This window comes from Procambarus clarkii, chromosome 2, assembly GCF_040958095.1.
Source record: "Procambarus clarkii isolate CNS0578487 chromosome 2, FALCON_Pclarkii_2.0, whole genome shotgun sequence".
In the NCBI taxonomy this organism is placed as follows: Eukaryota; Metazoa; Arthropoda; class Malacostraca; order Decapoda; family Cambaridae; genus Procambarus; species Procambarus clarkii.
Window position 1 is genome coordinate 19,644,048 of NC_091151.1, and position 20,767 is coordinate 19,664,814.

A 20,767-nucleotide genomic window follows, 5' to 3' on the forward strand; every position below is an offset into this window, starting at 1 on the left:
CGACTCAGCTCAACTTCAGCACCAATTGCACTGAAAAATGAGAAAAACTTAAAAAAACGAAATGAAAAAAATTAAAACAGAAACAAATAAACTATACCCATAAATATGCGGTATGGTAAATAACACAGCTCAATTCCAATGCAATGTCACAAAATAATTAAATCAAAATGAAAATAAATCAAAATCTATGAAAATTCAATTTATCAATGAAATCGGAAACATTGAAATGGAATCGTAACATATTTTGTATAGCGTGTGTGTTGCTCTTACGTGCAACAGATGGTGCTGTTTTTCAAAAAAAGCATGTTTTTTCCTGTCACAGATATGTTATCTAAATAGTATATATATAAAAACACACACATATTCGAATAGAATGTTGTGTCAAAATTTCAAAGCAATCGGTGAAGAACTTTCTTAGATTACAGCATGTGTTGCTCTGACTTACTACAGATGGCGCTATTTAAAAAAAAACATGTTTTTTCCTGTCACAGGTGAGCCATAAATACAGTAGGTAAATAAAAACACTCGCCAATTCGAATGCAACGTTGTGTAAAAATTTCAAAGCAATCGGTAAAGAGGTTTCGAAGATTTCCCTCACATGAAAAACATAAAAAACAGAGTTAAAAAAAAACATGTTTTTTCCCGTCAAAGATGTGTCATCTTTGCAATATGTATATAAAAACTCGCCTGGATGCGAATGGAACATTGTGCGAAAAATTTTAAGGCAATCCATGAAGAACTTTCGGAGATTAGCGATTTTGAACAAACGAACATTTCCATTTTTATTTATATAGATTGTAGTTTGTTAAAGCTCAGTTTTCTTGCCTAGGTTGTACTAACGTTTAACGTTGTTAATTTCTTGGGTGTTGCTGATGGTGTGATATATAGGAGGTCATAATATTTAGTGTTGATTCATGTGTTGAGACACTCAATATTGCGACTTTTTATAGAGTTGCATAAGATACACAGAAATCACAATTGCGTGATGCATCGATTAAGACAGCGTCTGGGATGCTCTCCGACTCAGGTTCGAATCCTCGACACGGCCCTTGTGGATATGGTCATTTTCTTAAGGCATTAACGTTATGCAACAATCAAGAGTTCAACCAATCCTGGCATTGCTGTGTATGAAGACTTTATGGTACAATCAACAAAACAACCAATCCTGGTGTTGTTGGGGACGGCATTGAACTGGACAGGGAACGGATACTCTCTGATTCCTGTTCTCCTTTCTATATCTGCAGAAGAAAATTAGAAATACAAAATAAGTTTACTGTCATTTAGAAAATGGACTTCAAATTGAAATTACATATGAACATTAGAATACAGAAAACTTCGAGAGTATAACGTGCATAATGTGAATTGGAAAAAGTACTAAAATCACGGTTTACTAAAATGAAGATACAAATTAACAGGTCGAATATGTCTCACTTATTTTATCAAATAGCAGCACTCCTCATATTAGTCAACTAGCAGTACCCGGCCACGCATTGCTGTGGGTCAGCAACCCATGTGCATTGCTGAGCCACAGCAACCTTCCCTGTCCCCCAGTCCTCCCCACCATTCCCCCTTCACCCGTCTCCTCGGCCTCCCAACCATTCCCCACTCCAATGTCCCCCTCTCTTGTTCCCTCGTCCTCCCCACTATCTCTCACTTCCGTCTCCTCGTCATCCTCGCTATTCCCCACTCCCTCGTCCGATGCCTTCCCAAATGGTCTGATGTTTCCATCAGAAAATTGGGAACATCAAGTGATCTGATGTTCCCATCACTGAAATATAATAAAAACAGTTAAAAAATGAAATCAAAATATGAAAAAAATAAAAAATAAACTGTACTCACGAAATGAACGGTATGGTAAACAACACAGCTTAATTCCAATGCAATTCACACAACATAATTAAATCAAAATGAAAATCAATAAAAATCTATGAAAATTCAATTTATCAATGCAATCAGAAACATTATAATGGAATTGTAACATTTAGTATAGCATATGTGTCGCTCTTATATGCAACAGATGGCGTTGTTTTTCAAGAAAAGCATAGTTTTACCAGTCACAGGTGTGGCATCTATACTTATACTTACGAAATTATCAATATGGTAAACAACACAGCTCAATTCCAACACAATGTCACACAAAATAATTCAATAAAAAATTAAATAAATTGAAATTTATGAAAATAAAATTTATCAATGCAATTGGAAACATTGAAATGGAATTCATTACATATTTAGTATTGCGTGCATGTTGCTATTATGTGCAACAGATGGCGCTGTTTTTCAAAAACGCATGTTTTTACCTGTCACAGGTGTGGTATCTATAAAGTATATATATAAAAATATGCGCCTATTTGAATGCAACATTGTGTCAAAATTTCAAAGCCATCGGTGAAGAACTTTCAGAGATTACGGCATGTGTTGCTCTTACATCCAACAGATGTCGCTGTTTTTAAAAAACGGCATGTTTTTTTTCCTGTCACAGATGAGGCATGTATATAGTAGGTATATAAAAAAACTCGCCTATTCGAATGTAAAGTTGTGTCAAAATTTCAAAGCAATCGGTAAAGAGGTTTTGAAGATTTCCCTCACATGAAAAACAGTTTTTCAGAAAAAAGTATGTTTTTTTTTTTTACCGTCACAGACGTAACATCTATACAGTATGTATATAAAAACCTGGCCGGATGCGAATGAAACATTGTGTGAAAATTTCAAAGCACTCGGTGAAGAACTTTCGGAGATTAGCGATTATGCATAAACATTGAAACAGAATTGTAACAAATCTAATATAGCATGTGTGTTGCTCTTTTATGCAACAGATGGCACTTTTTTCAAGAAAAAGCATAGTTTTACCTGTCACAGGTGTGGCATCTAAACTTATACCCCACGAAATGAACGGTCTGGTAAAGAACACACCTCAATTCCAACACAATGTCACACAAAATAATTCAATCAGAAACATTGAAATGGAATTCGTGACATATCTGGTATAACGTGCATGTTGCCATTATGTGCAACAGATGGCGCTGTTGTTTTTCAAAAACGCATGTTTTTACCTGTCACAAGGGAGGCATCTATATAGTAAGTATACAAAAAGACGCGCCTATTCGAGTACAACGTTGCGTCAAAATTTCAAAGCAATTAGTGAAGAACTTTCGGAGATTACAGCGTTTGTAGCCCTTACGTCCATCAGATGGCGCCGTTTAAAAAACACACACACAAAAAAACGTGTTTTCCTGTCACAGGCGAGGCATGTATATAGTAGATATAGAAAAAGACGTGCCTATTCGAATGCAACGTTGTGTCAAAATTTCAAAGCAATCGGTAAAGAGGTTTTGAAGATTTTTCTCGCATGAAAAAACACAGTTTTTCAGAAAAAGCATGTTTCTTTTACCGTTACAGACGTGACATCTATATAGTATGTATATAAAAATCTGGCCGGATGCGAATGGAACGTTGTGTGAAAATTTCAAAGCAATCGGTTAAGAACTTTCGGAGATTAGCGATTTTGAACTAACGAACATTTCCATTTTTATTTATATAGATAATAATATGGCAACACTCCACAGTCTCCACTAATTAAGAATTACGAGGCTGTTCTTTTTCTATAATCGTCTCTGACATGTAGTGGTGACTGCTCTAGGCCTAGTCACGGCACTATTGAATTAGTTGGTTGATTACTAGTAGATTTAGAATGATGTTAGATCAACACCGGTCCTCCGAGTAGTTTACCCCCAGCTGACAGTAACAAGTTTACACCTCGTTGCCTGGTGCATCCAGTAATAAATCTATAATAATAGTCAGCTCCAATAAGAATACCTACATCGTTGAGACAGTCTGTATTTATTTTATGATCCGCTAGCCTAATACCGCTGAGTTTCAGAAATTTGACTGAGCAAGACCTGTAACATGTAAATCTGAAGGGATCTTGTCAACGACTATGGCTTGAATTGGGCTGGTGCAGCCTCCTAAACGTACTAAGACTTAAACAACCTGGTAGTCACGAGGTCCACTATTGGTTAGGAATCCAGATATTCAAATTCACTCGAGCAATAGGCTTCAGTTTCAACTGATCAACTAACTGTTGAGAAATAAAGGTTTTCTGTGAACCTTGGTCAAAGAGACCACGAGTGGAAATCCTAGATCCCTTGGTAATTAATTTTAATTGAGCTGTTGGTAATGTAGTTGTGTTATTCGACTCTGTCGCAAGTACACTTATGTCTTGATGCACCTTGCTATACTGTACAGAAGTAAATTTTGTAATTTTCTTATGAGGATTGGTTAATCTTGATTGACCACACAAGGAGTAATGGTGTCTACCCTTATGGCAATTGTTGCACATACGTAAGGAGACAGTACAGCTATTGGGGTCATGAGGACAAGTGCACCTTTTTTTTTTATATATTTTTTTTATTTTTACATGCAAACATGCTTATAAGTACAATAAAAGGAAACAGTTACATAATAAAACAGAACAAAAAGACAAAGCACAAACGGGCAAAACTAAGGAACAAAAGTACTAAACACAATAACGCCGGCCGGAAGGGCCGATCACAAAACAACAATAATTACACACAGAATACAATAATTAAGTGAAACACAGCAGAATACAAAACAGAAATAACACACCAAAACCTGAAACAAACAGAACAAGGCTACCAGCACCGCAAACACACACGGAGAGGCACCAACATAAAAACAAAAAAGTAAATAATAAATAACTAACAATACAACAACATAATTATACAATAAACAAAAGGAAAAGCTCAACAGCAAAACTCGACAAAAAGCATAAACCCAGACGGGGTCACGCCAACAGCCTGAAGGGCACTCAACACCACACAAACAAGCGCACAAACAGCATCATACAACCATAAAACCACAAAGCATAACATAAGCACATGACACACACAAACCAAACCCCGGACCGCACAGGAACCGGACACATACACACAAGCCACACAAAAAACCCATAACCACAAACCGGAGCACGCAGGAACCGGGAAACAAACCCGCCCCACCCACTCACACACACCCGACCCGCACCCCACACCCATGCACACTAATGGAAACAACCCACAACACACAAAGGACTCACGAGTGAGGAACACATTCCTCAGAGACAAGACCATACGTCTCCGCAGCTCAGGGATACCGTCGCTTGTAGGCCTCCCAAATCATATATTCCCTGTCGGTAGGGGGACAATCCCCCTGCCGCCGCGGGCCCTTCATAAACTCGGGAACCACCAGATCAGGTGGAAACGGCCACTCCTTAAGCTAACTGACGCAAGTCGCATAACGAGGCTGGGGAGCGCAACCCTCGTCCTTCGAGGTAGCAGACGACACCGCTGAAGTGTACGAGGGCTGCCGAGACGGCCGCGTCGCCGTACGCACAGGAGCAGGGGACAATCGACGAGATGGCAACTCCACCGAGACCGCAGGAGACACTGAAGAGACGGCCGGAGACGGAAGAGGCGTCGAGACCGCAGCCGATGAAACGGGGACCGAGGAAGGGGTTACAGAACCCCCAGAACGAGCAGTCTTTTTCAACACCATCACCAGGCCACCCCACTCACCACGAACCTCGGCAGGGGGAACCACCCCCCATGAAGAACTGGAGCCATCCGATGCAGGCGACGCACCCGAAGCAGGAACCTCAGTCACCATATCTGCAGTGGAGGCCGAAACACTGGCATGGGCATCCTCAGGCAAATGCACCTCCGCCGTCACCGTAGTACACAACATAACCGGAGCCACCCCTCCGTCGCTGGCAGATTCACAAGCGACGAAGTCGCCAACATCTGTCCATGCTGAAGACGAACGCCGAGAACGCTTAGGCTCGGGCCGCACATCATCCGACCCGGAGGCAGACTCCGAGACACGCGCAACAAAAGCAGAGCGAACCGATGCACGTCGCAGAACGGCAGCATTCTCAACCACATGGGGCACCAGGCCAGGCACAGGAGGAAGCGCCGGATCCACCCCAACACCCAGCACAGCCGGAACAGACGGCGAGGGTGCAGGGACAGGGTCAGACGCAGCAGAGGACGAACTGGAAGACGGGGGAATCGAGCAGCAGGCAGTCTGAAGAACCCCAGGGACACAAGTCGGCGCAGGACGATCACCCTGCGACGCCACCACCTCTTTAGGAGAGGCGACAACAACAGGGGGCGCACCAGGCGGCGCAACTGGCGACACAGGGGGCACATCCGGGGCTGAAGAGACGGCCACATCCACTGAATCCTCCTCCACAGGAAGCGGCGGAAAATCCACCTCACTGAAGAGGTTCACGGGTGCAACGGCAGGCGCAGAACAGTCAGCAGCCTGATGGCCCAAGAGGCCACAACGATAACACGTCCGAGGCTGGCGGGCGTAAAATACCCGAACGTTGTAGCCCATAAGCCGCACAGAGGACGGAATATCTTCCCGGAGCCTCATGCCCAGGGTGCGAATGTTGGTCCTCACACCCTTAAGTGGACTGGAAGACACCACGTTCACCCGCACACTAATCACTGCGCCATACCGGCCGAAGTACCGCCGTAGCAGACTCTCTGGAAACTCCAACGGAGCCCCATGCACACTGACGTACGTGAGGGCACCACTCCGATCAGATAGTGACACAGTGCCCGCACCATCCGGCAGGGGAAATGTCCGCCCCTCGTAACGACGGAGAAACTCGCGATATGCCAATTCCTCGGTAAATTTCAATATCGCTCGACGAGCCGTCACCATAAATGTCGATCACAGGGACATGAAGCACCTCACACACCCGCGCTATCTCTGGGTACCCAGCCCGGCCGGAAAATTCGAGGCCCACAGACTGAGCCCGCAGTACAGGGGGGAGGGGGACCCCCATCGTTAACTCCACGTCAGCACAGGCAGGCAGAGACACACCCGCCCTCAACCGGCCAAATTGGTAAACACCACCAACAGCCGGAGCGCCGATTCACCACGTCCTTCCCCTACCGAAGCTAGGGCTAGACTCAAGGACAAGTGCACCTTGTGCATCTGTGTAACTCTTGCAAACGATGAATTCAGGTGTTATGGTCTGTATAAGTACTACACTTATAAGTAAAATGTTCATTATTGCAGAAGAAACACTTCTTCACTGTAGGAGAAGTCGAAGGAGTGGTGCTCACTATAGGGTTTAGAGGATTCACTGTGTATGCACCTACATTTCCAGATTTCCATTTCGGAGATGATTTATTGAAATTGGGGTTTACTACAGCAGTTGCAGTACGTTGGGGTTTATGATGAGAGTTAGTAGAGAAGTTTGTAACACTCTTGCCATCTTGGTTGGCTCTTTGTCTTTCGACTAGGGTATGTAAACCTTCTGTAATCTCATTCATGGTAGAGAGCTTTTATTGTACATAGTACACAATTTATCTAAAGTTTCTCTCCGTAATTTGCGTCTTACAACTGCCTTTGTCATCCATTCAGCAGTATGAATTTGGACTTTAAGGCTTAAGGCCTTGAGTAGAGATTCTAGCTCTAGTCTGAAAGTTTTGAGAGAATCTAGAATTATTAGCAGTTGGTAAATCCAGCAATTTTTGCACTAAGATAGTAATAGTTCTTTCCTTGTTATCGTAGTTGCTCTTAAGCAATTGAACAGCTAGGTCGTAACCATCATGGTCAGTGTTATGTTAGAGATTACCTTCAAGGCTTCATTTCGTAACAAGCCTTGTAAATAAGTGAACTTGGTTGTTTTAGGGATGTTAGTTTTAGAGTTACTGCATCCACGAATTTACTTCAGAAACCATCCCAGCTCTCATTCTCGTTACCAGAGAATGTGGGTATACTGATCTGAGGTAATTTGACATCCGGATCTGGATGTGCAATAAAGGCTGTTGTTTATTTGTTTTTAGCAATCTGCTTTTTGAAGGGTTGAAGTTTAACGTGTACATCATCTTCGTACTGGGCTAAATTATTTACAATGTCCTCATGTTCAGTTTCACTTATTGAGGTTTTGTAAAGTTCGGTCAAGTACAGATTCATATGTTGCTGAATATGCTCGAATTTACTTTTGGCAACCAGAAGCAAGTCCCCTAATTCAATGTAGTCAACAGGTGACTGTTTGTGACAAATTTTGACACTTGGTAATCTGTCGGGTCATCTACCTATCAGACCGATAAGGGTCTTTTTCATTTTGTCAACCGCTTCCATCTTGCTGGGTAAGGGCTAGTCTGATAGTAAATAGTTGTTACTGATGTAACTGGGATATTGGTTCATTCAATGGAGCTCAATATCAATATAATAGCCTAATGTATTTGAATAGACTATATTACCCCGATTAGAGGTTAATTTACCTACCTAACAATGGATAGCTAATATTTTGAGTAGTATTTGAATGTCACTATTGGAATTTCGTCCGGTTAGCTCCTCAATTATCACCATTCGATCCAACAGTGAACATTCAGCAGTACTCAAAAAAGGGTACATGAAATAATATGTTAAATACACAATAAAGGTTTTGGATTCCACCCTAAATTAGGGTCAGCACAATCTAAATAATGTGTATGTACACCAGCACTGTCTAGTACAGTACTCGCTAAATAATTCCTACTTAGGAATGACTAAATGGTTTAGGCTGCAATTGTACAAACATTAGTACAATTTCAGTCTAAATATCCTACCTCATCAGAGGTTGGCATATATGCAATGGTGCAGTAATATGGATATATGGTGCTATGTTTTTGGGATTTTGTTGTTGTTTTGCTATATATGTTTGTGCTTAGAAATACAAGTGAAAAATTATAAATATATAACACTAAGTTTGACTTGCTAGTGTTACGGTGCCCTCTCCTATCTCTTTCGTTTGCCTGCTTTAAGAGTCATATCACCTCTCCCTACGGATTCTCTGAGGTACAGGGAGTCTATTGATATATGTGGTGACCAGACCGGCTGCCAGTGAAGGGAGAAAGTTACATTATAAGTTGTAAGTAAGGGGAAATTGGCGCCCTGATATAAAATGAAAGAGTATCCCCTACTGCAGATATGACGTTTTGGAAGGGACACTAGCCGATCGCGGATTGGCCGACTTAGGTCGCGGGCGACCAATCAGGGCCCGCCATGACGTCACCGAGTGCCCCGGGCGGCACCAACGTCACAGTTGACCTGACCGTGAAGGCGAGAGGACGCACCTCGGTCAGCTCTCAAGGATTTGAGGCTCTACAAGCCTTTCTTAGTGGATTAGCGCTGGCTATCGCAACCCATCTTACGTATTGGAGACCCCGCGCTTCTGGGAAGCAAAAAGGAACCAAGTTTATTGAACAAAAGAGTGCCAAACCTGGAAAATATTCGGCGACGACGCTGGGCGGCGACGCTGGACGTTGAGGGCCTGGAAAGGTGTGGCGGGCAAGCCTAGCTGTGACCGGGTCACATCCACTGAGGGTTTTGGAAGGACGACACCGTGCCTAGGACAAGGAGCAACACCTTGTGGAAGGGGCGAGTGTGGGAAAATAGTGATTAGCTCAGTGCCCATCGATGAACCAGGATTGGGGTAGCTGAATCTCAGGGATTGGAACGGCGACGACGCAAAGGCTCCACGACACCTGAGGACCTGTGGAACGTTCCTGGATCGTCAAGGATCGACTCAGGAAGCGTGGGAACCTCACACCATCGAGGGACAGGCGTCGTGAGCCAGGAATGTAAGGTAGATCATTTTCCCTCCCATTACCCCTTGTGTGAGTAGGCTAGTTAGGCCACAATATTTACTTATGTATGTGGCAATAGGACATTAATACTTTAGTAGTAGAATAGGCTGCAAGGCAGCTTGTGTCCAGGACTGTCAGAGGGGACAGTGTGTATGGATGGCAGGACAGTGAAGAAGAGGCGCCGACGTGGTGAAGAGGCCCTCCTGTGAGAGTGTGGGACTCCTGTATTTCTGCCCAGTTGAAGGAGTGTTGGAGGTCGTGGAAGAAGAGGCTGACGATCTCCAGACTTATTATCCTTATTTTCATATTCATGTATTACTTGTGATTGTATGTGTGATCATGTAATTTGCATCAGTAAATTCACACGTTTATCATTGTGTTTAAGTGTGCCTCCATTATAATATATCTCTATGAGCATACACGAAGGTTATCATAGTACCACCTAGGGAACACTACGTTCTCTATAGAAGTTCTTATTGCCTGGAGAGTGGTAAAGACAGCACGGACCTATATAAAAGTGTACCCCTTAGCCATCCGATCAGTTTCAGTGCCTGAATGGTGGCAACTAGTAACGTAGTGGCTAGAGAGAGGTAAAGCCACACAGACCTTCCTGGGAGAGTACCCTGGGCCGACAGTCTAGTAGCAGATCTATGGGAGTAGCAATCTTCTGGCTACAAACAATATATAATACACCCACTGAACTGCATTGCTGGGGTGCAGATATAATAACCCAGCTGGCGACCTAGTTAAGAAGAAGATAGAGAAGACAGGCGGGAAAGGAGTTCCTGCAACCTTTTTGTCTGGCAGGCAAGACTCAGGGAGGTTATGGTTATAAGGTAAGCCTGAGTCTTCCTTCACTCCTCCACGAGTCTAGGCCGGAGCTGTTGACAGCAGTTTCCCCGTGTTTGACTGAAGGGCTTCCAGGGTGAATCAGTGGCACCCCCCCCCCTTTTGTGGTGGAAGCAAAGACCTGCGGAGGTGGGCAATGTTGGTCCTCTCCTGTGTGACCAAGGAGACTCCGGTGAATCCCGGGAGTCGGAGGGGCTGAGTATTCGGCCTTTTGAGCCCCTAGCAGCCGAGTGCTAGCAGAGCCCCGGCCCACCCCCCGTGACACTAGCCACAACCGTTTGTGATAATTAATAGTATTGAGTAATTTGTTGACCATAGATGTACTCTCCATAGATGTATGTACATCTATGTACATCTATCTACATAGATGTACATAGAGAGACATAGATGTCTCTCCCGACAGATGTACACCGTCTGAGGTCAAGCCCTGTTGATATGGTCTGTCTGTGAAATGAATATAAGTGGCTTCCAATATCACTCTTTTTCTCAGCCGAAAGTTTATGTATTTAGCAGAACGCTGATAATATTCGGGACTCGCTCCCCAACGGTTATCACTTCTCAATTGGCGAGGTTCCACCAATGTGAATACCACAGAGTAGCTGATTTGTTTAAAGGAACTGATAATAGTTTTTAAATGGTTAATTATTTCGGCTGGTTGACGAGTGGGATGGATATCATTACCACCTAGATTATGGTTAAATGGTGAGGCCATTATAACGCAGCTGTTAATATCGGATTGTTATAAAAATTGTGAGCAGTTGCTCCAGGTGACCTAAAAATTCTCACCTCGGTGTGAGGTATAGTTCTAAGGGTTGTGGGCAATTGGCTATGTCCCACTAAGGCTACTTTATTTATAAAGTATTAATAGAAATGTTGATAATAATTAATGAGTTTTAGGCTGTAATATGGGCAGTCTGCTGACAGCCGTAAATAATGAAATATACTGGTAAATTGCCTAAGAATAATAACACATGATAATTAGTGTTAGTAAATGGTTAATTATGTTATCGTGTAGGATAGCTTAATTCTCAGCTATCTATCTAGGTTCGAAGGACCCAAATTTTGTGTGGGAAAATCTGGCTCCAATATGTTGTAATTAAAATAAAATAATTCGATAGCTGTAAAGGACCACCACTTTTTGAGAAAAAGTGGAAAACAAAATGAAACAATGGATTAAACTGATACCAAAAACTAGTGTCCTATGGATCCTAGTGAAACTGTATTTCTTATGTAAAAGGAGTCAAATTAACTTGCACAAAATTGGGGTGTTACATGCTAAAAGATTAATGCATCCCTAGCATTATTCTGGCGCTGGTTCTTCACCAGAGTAAATGAATTATGAAAGTAAATAAGGTTGATTATATAATATTCATTAGAGGTAAATGTACCTCAATATACTACTGTAATATTGACTAGTATATGGTAAATCAAAGGGTTAGTGTAATTGATCTCCTTAGGAGATCACTACTATAACTACAGATAAAAATGGACAGCTTAGCTGAAAAACTAGAGAGGTGTAATCAGTTGCCACGCTCCACCGACGACGTGTTGCATCGAGCAAATTGTTGCACATGAAGGTGGGGAAGCCTAGCACCTCGGTTGACGTGGACCCGGAGGGGATTTTGTTATTTTATGTACGGCATAACAACTAGCCTAAATGTTAACTGTGGCCACATGGTAACAAACAGGTAATAATAGTTGCCGAGCCACGTGTCCGTTGATGTAGAGAACTGAGAAATCTTTCGTCCTCTAGCTGCTGTCTGAAAGGCGTTGACTATGGAATTGCAGATATACTAGCTCTGGGACACGGCTGTAATGTGCCAAATCACGTGGCACCGCTCTACTGGTCGTTATAGCGAAATAAGCACGATCTGAACGTAGCTCTCCTGACGCTGCCAATGGCGTCTGAGTCCAGTCGTGTGATGGCTGGTCATGTTCTCGCGTCGTACTCCTCTTCCCGATTGCGCATGCGCGGCTCTCGATAGACATCTCGAGCGTAAATGGATACATATATTGGAATTAACTAAGGAAAGAAGAGATGGTGACGAGTATTGATGTCACAAATTATTCTTCTGTGTTAAAATATAATTTCGCGTAACATAAATTGGGTTTATTAAAGTCACCCAGCGAATCGAGGAAATTAAAGTGAAATCATTTACATTAAAATAATTTCCTCTAGAATGTTTGATATCAACTAAATAGTAGAGTTCCAGTAAGCAATAGTATGCTACGAAATTAAACTTATTAGTAAGTAACTATTTTTAGTAAAAGAAATGATTAACTGGACTCTGTTATCAATCCAACTAAATGTGGATTCTGTTTTCAGAATTCATGTTTCTGTCTGTCGTTCCTCGCGTCGTCACTCTGACTAGGAAGGATCTGGCAATATGTTTAATATAAATCATGATGATGATTAAATCTACAAGTTAGTGATTTTAATAACTATTTGTTGTTAATACAAAAGTTGCATAAAAATACAAGAGATGTATGAAACTGTTGGTTATTTCCAACAGGCTTTTACCGGTCCTCCTCAAACGAGCCAATCACAGAAAGGCATCCTTTGAACTATCTCTCTGGGCCAATCACAGCCTAGCTTCCATGGCCTGCAAGGAGGCCTCCAAGATGGCCGCCTAAGTTGCTATGGGGACAGAGTGGGTGGCAGTTGGCTGCCTACCTCACACCACTCCTCGCTCTCTCTGCTGTCTCCTCCACTTTTCACATTAAAAAGCTTCTACTCGCTGTAACTGCTTTCACAAATGCGCTACAATGGCCATGGTAACATATTTGGAATGCTGATGACCTAGGCTCTCCAGCGAGCCTAAACACGGGATGTTTCGGGAACGGGTTGCCAAATCTAGTCCAGGTGCATGGCTATTCAGGTGAATAGTGCACGGCAAGTCACGGGCACATACACTAGTAGAAAGTTTAGCTGGTGCCAACCCATTCCCTCACACTGGGAGTGGACATAACACCAAACCTAACTCCAGAGGCTCATAAATAGAATTAAGTCAGACGCATACTCTGATCAGGTAAAAGTCAAAACATCCTTCAAAAACTTGAATAAGGAGGAATTTAGATCACTATATACCGTTTATGTGAGGCCAGTCTTAGATTATGCCGCCCCATCGTAAAGCTCCCATCTTAAAAACACATAAGGAAGCTCGAAAAGGTGCAGAAGTTTGAAACGAGACTCGTCCTTGGGCTGCGAGGGATGAGGTACGAAGACAACTGACGAAACTATACCTGACCTCGTTAGAAAGGAGGAGGGACAGGGGGGGGGCATGATTCAGACGTATACATACTTCGGGGGGATGGACAAGGCTTGAGACTTAGATGTCATAGAGATGTTAGAAATTCTCTTTTAGCGTAAGGGTAATGAGTAAATGGAATGCCCTAGAGGAGCAGGTTGTAGAGGCTAACTCAATTCATAACTTTAAAAGCTGGTATGATAGGGAAATATGCCAGGAGTCAGTGCATTAAACGATGTCTTGAAACGTGGGGTCCAAGAGGTAGAACTCGATCCTGCAGGCACAAATAGGCGAGGAAAACAGGTGAGTACACAGACAGTTAAACGTACATGCACAATCCTAAACACAGGCACAGTTTAACGTACATACACACACCTACACACAGACACAGTACATACACACCAACATGCAGTCAGAGTTAAGCATACACACACCATCGCACAGACACAGTTAAAAGTACATATACCTATATACACAGGGTCCGGACAGGTTCACAGAATGACAAGGAGTGTGAAGAACTCAACAAGAGATTTCAGGAGGTCTTCACAAAAGAACGAGGTGAAGTCTGAAGTAGGAGAGGTGAAAAAAAATTGGCGGCCTTGGAAGGGTTCGAAATTACCAGAGATGAGGTTAAGAGGCATCTGTTGTATCTGGTCGAAAAAAACGATGTTGACCCGGACGGAATCTCACCATGGGTACTGAAAGAATGTGCAGAACAACTTTTCTTGCTATTCTAATCGTGTGCTAAGCAAAATAGTAAGTCCTTGAAGACGGGAGACCTACCAGATATGCAAGACAGCTAATGAACTACCTTCAGCAGTCAAAAGGGAGCACCAGGCATCAGTCAGCCAGGAGAAAAGTTTACGAGCTAACAGTCAGCTGGAAGAATATTGCATGGGCCATTAGTGAGCTGGAAGAATAGTGAACTAGCCCCCAGTCAGCAGTCAGCATGAACAATAGTGCACCAGTGTTATGATCTCAGCCTGCAGGAGAAACAAGCCTCCCCCTTGAGAGTTATTCATCAAGCCTGACCTGATTAGAAGGTGTAGCAAATATTGAGGTGATAACACATATGTAAAATAGTTGCTTGGATATAAATAACAATTTGAGATTATGGGCAATGAAGAAGAAAACAGATAAATGACTGGCTAGGAGATATGGACATTTTGCTGGAGGCATGAGGCTCGTTTCTGGAGGGCTTTGACCTCACTTGAGGCCAGACATCGCAGGGGGAAAGCCGCGCTCCGTTGAGCTCCCATCAGAAGGGAACCCCTAGTGATAGATCTCGAAGAGAAGAGAAGTGTGCAGACGTACCAGCTGTGGAATTGAGCTGGGGATGTGTGGTCTCAAGTCCTGGTCGACGAGGAGAGTATTAAACCGCCCAGAGACATTTTCGTGGGCTGCGTGGCAGCGCCCTGACCAGGCTTCGTCAGAGGGAGGAGCGCCCTCGACCAGAAAATCTGTGGTAAGCACGATATACGCCAGTTCATAGTGATTGCTTGTAGTTGGTCGTGTGCCCAGCGACAGTAGCAATGTTTATTGATAAGTTAGACATGTTTTAATAAGGCAGAAGGCCTGAAATAAGAGAGTGGAGAGGGAGGAACACGGAGTGACATCCGTCTCCTCTGAGCGCTGGCAGGCAACTGAGGGAGCCCGGCTCCTGACGGCGGAGGACCCTCCCAGCGTGAGGCCCTGCCAGGCGAGGTGGAGCATGGACCCGCCCAATGGGGGAGTCCACTCTCACCGTATGTAGAGGACAGATAGAGGTTTAAGGCAAACATATTGTGTGATTATTTTTGTTTATGTGTTAAAGGGGAAACATTTTTATTGGTGTCGATGGGTTGCAGGTTTGTCTTTGGGGAAGAAGTTGCTGAGAACTTCGAAGCCAGCACAGAGGGAGTAGTAGTTGATGAGACTCCAAGGTAGTGGAGGAGAGGACCTCGAGCTGTGAGGAGAAGCAGTGAAGACGAGTGTCACGTGCTTCTGTAGAGGTGGTGAAGCACCATAGTTGCTCGAGGGAACTTCCTGGTGTAGCAGCCAGGAGAGCTATGGAGGACCCTAGCAGAAGGGTGGGCCACCGTAGTTGCTCAAAGAAACTTCATGGTAGCAGCCTGGAGGAGCTGCAGAGGATCTTGGTAGTTAAGCCCAGAGGAACCTGAAGATATCAGGGTAGTGAACTTCCAGAGATGGAAGGGAAGTTCTGGTGGATTACTTGTAGGGAGTTGATAGTGTTTGGTTGTCATTAGCGTGCAAGTAAGTAAGTAATTATCAAAAGAAGGCATCAAACCGGGAAGGCTATGTAGCACCATCAAATACGCAAAATAATCAGAGGGCGCTAAATATCACCAAGGATGCCAATACGAGAACAAAAACGCATTAGGCGAACGATATCAAAAGTATCCGAGTCACCAAGAATTCTATCGAGGGACAGTTGACCGCGAGGGGCGGTCGGAAAGCAAGACACACGCTCGTCCTGGAAGTCAGGACATTCAAGAAGGACATGCACGACCGTAAGAGGGACAATGCAACTAGGACAATAAGGAGCAGGGCGGCGCTCCATCAAGTGACCATGGGTTAAGCGAGTATGGCCAATACGCAACCTCGCCAGAGCTGTTTCCCACCGCCGGTTACGGTGGAAGGAGGACGGCCACGAGGAAACACAACATTTAAGAGTACGTAGCTTGTTACCAGTAACAGACAACCAAGAAGCCTGCCAACGGGTAAGGACTGAGGAATGGATAACCGGGTAAAAGTCGGAATATGGAATGCCTTTACGAGAGATGGGACAAGAGCAGACAGCTTCCTTGGCGGCAGCATCCGCACGCTCATTTAAAGACACACCAATATGGCTGGGAACCCAACAAAACTCAACCGACTTAAATTTATTGTGAACGAGAAACAACCAATGCTGGATCTCGACAACTACTGGATGAACCGGATTAAAGGACCCGAGAGCCATGAGGGCACTACGAGAGTCAACAACAACTACAAAGGAAGACTGACAACGAGAAAGCAGGAGACGAAGAGCATAGAGAATAGCATAAAGTTCCGTTGTAAAGATGCTAGTCTCCGGAGGCAAGCGACACATATAAGTGCGATCAGGAAAAACAACAGAGTAGCCAACACCGTCCGCTGACATAGACCCATCGGTGAAGACAGAAACGGAGCGGGAGTGAGAAGAAAAGTGCTCGAGGAAATGGCGTTTAGAACCGTAGGAGGGGTAAAAGCTTTAGTGATACGGGTCAAGGATGTACAAAACCGCGGAAGAGGGACCCTCCACGGGGGCAAAGAAGGAACAACACGAGGAGAAACATCAGAAATACGAACGGAAAGAGAATACTGTAGGCGAGATAACCGGACAGAAAGAGGGAGGTGGTGAAGAGGAACAGGAACCGCAGGAGGGGTAAAAGTTAAAGCACGACAGAGGCGAGAGGAAGGATGTTGCAAGGACCGCGCAAGATAGCGAAGACAGTAGCGATCACAGCGGTCCTGGAGAGACAGGAAGCCAGTGTCAACATACAAGCTAAGGATGGGAGTCGAACGAAAGGCACCAGAACTGAGGCGCAACCCAGTATGGTGCAAAGCATCAAGACGGCGAAGAGTAGAAGGAGAAGCAGATGAGTAAGCAGGGCAACCATAATCGAGCTTAGACAGGACGAGAGAGGAATGTAAAGCAAGGAGAGTGCGCCTATCTGCCCCCCAAGAAGTATGGGACAAGACCCGAAGGAGGGTAAGGGCCTTAGAGCACTCAACACGGAGGTAAGAGATATGGGGAGACCAAGACAAACGAGTGTCAAGGAATAACCCCAAAAGCTTCGCGGAATCTTTGTATTCAAGGGGATGACCATAAAGTGACAAAGAGGGACGAAGAACAACCCGTTTCCGCGTAAAAGTCATGGCACAAGTCTTAGAAATAGAGAACTTGAAGCCATGATCTGTGGCCCAAGACGACACGGCATCAATTGCAAGTTGAAGCCGGCGTTGAAGGAAAGGCGAATCATCACCCTGACAACAAAGGGTAAGATCATCGACATAGAGAGCGGAGAAGACACCAGAAGGAAGAGAGGAAAGAAGACCATTGAGGGCAACCAGAAAAAGAGTAGTGCTCAGAACACTACCTTGGGGCACACCTTCGTATTGCTGAAAAGAGGCAGAGAGCACGGTACCAAGGCGCACCCGAAAGGAACGACGGGAGAGGAAGCTGCGGAGAAAGAGAGGGAGATGACCACGAAGGCCAAAAGAATGAAGTTGAGATAAAATATGTTATCTCCAAATGGTGTCGTAAGCCTTTTCCAGGTCAAAAAGGACGGCAACAACGGAGGTCTTCGCAGCAAAAGCAGTACGAATATAGACCTCCAAGTTCACCAGGACATCTGTCGTGCTGCGGCACTTGCGGAAACCAAATTGAGAAGGGGAGAGGAGGTGATGGTGTTCCAGGAACCACATCAGACGAACGTTAACCATACGTTCAAAGAGTTTGCAGACACAACTTGTGAGAGCAATAGGGCGAAAGTCCTTAGGGGAAGTACCCAGAGACCCCGGTTTGCGAACAGGGAGGACAACGGCATCGAGCCAGTCCTCAGGGACTGACGACGACTCCCAGATCCGATTATACAGACTCAGTAAATACTGAGACGTGCTCGAAGGGAGATGGCGAAGCATCTCATAATGAATACCATCGAAGCCCGCCACCGTAGAACCGCAGAGGGCCAGGGCAGAACGAAGTTCAGAGAGAGAGAAGGGATCATTATAGGGAAGCTGAAGATGAGTGCAGAAATCTAAAGGACGAGACTCAAGGACAGGTTTACGAAGAAGAAAAGATTGGGGAAGATGAAGACCAGAGCTAACAGAAGAAAAGTGGGAACCCAGTTCGGAAGCGATCTGTAACGGGTCCGCCACAAGAGTATCATAGAGGTGAACGACCGGTGAAACATCGGGAACGAACTTACCCGCTATCTTGCGGATACGCTTCCAGATCTGGGCCAGAGGGGTTTCGGACGTAATTGTTGAAACATAAGATGCCCAACATTCACGTTTAGCCGTACGGATGGCCCTACGGGCCACCACACTCGCTTTCCGAAAGAAAAGAAAAGAATCGGTCGTCTGCCTACGGCGGTGCCTCTTCGAGGCTGCACGCTTACAGCGGACAGCCCGAGCACAGTCCGCATTCCACCAGGGAACGCACTTCCGTGGACCCCGAGAGGAAGAGCGAGGAATAGAGCGGAGGGCAGCGTTGAAGACAGTGTCATGAAAAAGGAGGAGAGCGCGAGAGAAGGGAGAGTTCAGAGAGAGCAGCACTGAGGGTAAATAGGGTCCAGTCTGCCTTAGCAAACTGCCACCTAGGGAAAGAGAGGGAAGGGCGAAAAGAGAAAAAGGAAACAAGGATGGGGAAATGATCACTTCCATGGAGGTCATCAAGAACCTGCCACAAGAAATCTAAGTAAAGAGAAGAAGAGCAGAGAGAAAGATCAAGACAAGAAAGGGTGTGAGTCCGAGAGTCCAAATGAGTGGGCTCACCAGAATTCAAAAGAGACAGGGAAGAAGAGAGGAAAAACGGCTCAAGGAGGCGGCCCCGGGTATTCGTCAGAACGTCACCCCAAAGAGAATGACGACAATTGAAGTCACCCAGCAGGAGCACAGGCTCTGGCAAGGAGTCTAGGTGTTGCAAATCAGGAAGAGAGAGCGGGATACTCGGGGGGAGATAAATGGAACAAACTGTGTACCATTTCCCCACAAAGACACGAGCAGCAGAACAATGGAGAGGTGAAGGAAAAATTAAAGGAACAAAGGGAACATCAGCACGAATCAAAAGAGCAGAAGAATTAGAAGCCCCAGCAACAGCTGGGGGGGGGGGGAGAAAGGAATAGCCTCGAAAACGACCAGGACGAGCACCACCCACCAAACACACATCGAAACTACGACGTTGGTACAACGTTCGAACAAGTTTTAACCCTTCCTAACCAGTTATAACAACCAATATAGCAAGTTGTAACAACGTTCTAATACGTCATAAACACGTTAAGCCAAGATGTAATAACTTTATTACAAGTTGTAACAAGCGGAAAATAGAGACAGTTTCGGTTTGTGTTTCCAGGGCAAGCATCGGCTCCTGGAGACAGACACAAAGGGGCGAAAACCGCGAAATCAGAAGTTGGAGTTCGAGGAAATGAGCGTAATAACCTCGAACGTTCCATTGAAGAATGGACAACGACGAGAAGAGAAAGGACAAAAACAGAGAACAAGGAAGAAACAAAGGCGAAAGAGCAACAGAGCACGTTAAAGAATATCAGGGTCGGGATCAGGGTCAGCAAAGTCAGGGTTAGGGGGCATGGGTAAACTGAGCAAAGACGGAGGGAAGGAAACGGGAGAACAGATCAGAGGTGGGCGGGCGGGGTCCGGAGGAAGAGGAGACAACGGAGAGGAGCAGGCAAGGACACCAGCAGGAAGAGGAGGGGTAGAAAGAGGGGAACGTACCTCAGCAAGGGCAGCAACTGAGAGGGAAGCGGGGGCTAAAGAAACCTCTATAGCAGGAACAGGGGGCGCAACCACCGAAATGGGAGAGGAAGGAGCGAGAGAGGCAGAAGTAGGGGCCGAGGAAGAAAGCGAAACCTTCTTACCCGCCGGGGAGGAGGAAGGAGAGGAGCCAGGTTTACGCTTCTGACGTAAAGAGACAGGTGTTCCAGCAACCACGTACTGGGCAACGGATTCTAGCGTCTCAACAGGAGAAGCTGAACGAGAGCACACATGACGGTCGTTTGGAGAGCGATGGACATCAGCCCTCACCGACAGGCGGCGGGGAGAGTCAAGAGACGGAGGGGAAGGATGGGAAGGAGGAACGGAGGGAGACGAGGAAGAAGACACAGGAGACACGACAGACCGGGTAGAAGGAAGGGGAACCCCAGACAGAGGACCAGGAGGAGGATCCTTCGGGAGAGAACCCAAAAGAACAGAGGAGGGGGCAGTGGGCGCATCAGGGTCCAAGGCCCGGAAACGGTTGTGAGTCTGAGGAAGGCGGGAAGG

General features: G+C 45.1%; 1 protein-coding gene across 1 annotated transcript in view; it reads right to left on the minus strand.

The window, feature by feature from the left end:
- Positions 1 to 932: 932 nt before the first annotated feature.
- The window catches only part of LOC138364339 (uncharacterized), a 56,756-nt gene continuing 36,921 nt past the window's right edge, over positions 933 to 20,767 (minus strand). The window contains exon 3 of the mRNA XM_069323946.1: positions 933 to 1,238. Within this exon, the coding sequence (XP_069180047.1) occupies positions 1,148 to 1,238 (91 nt within the window). The 3' untranslated portion in view covers positions 933 to 1,147. The remainder of the gene's footprint in view (positions 1,239 to 20,767) is intronic.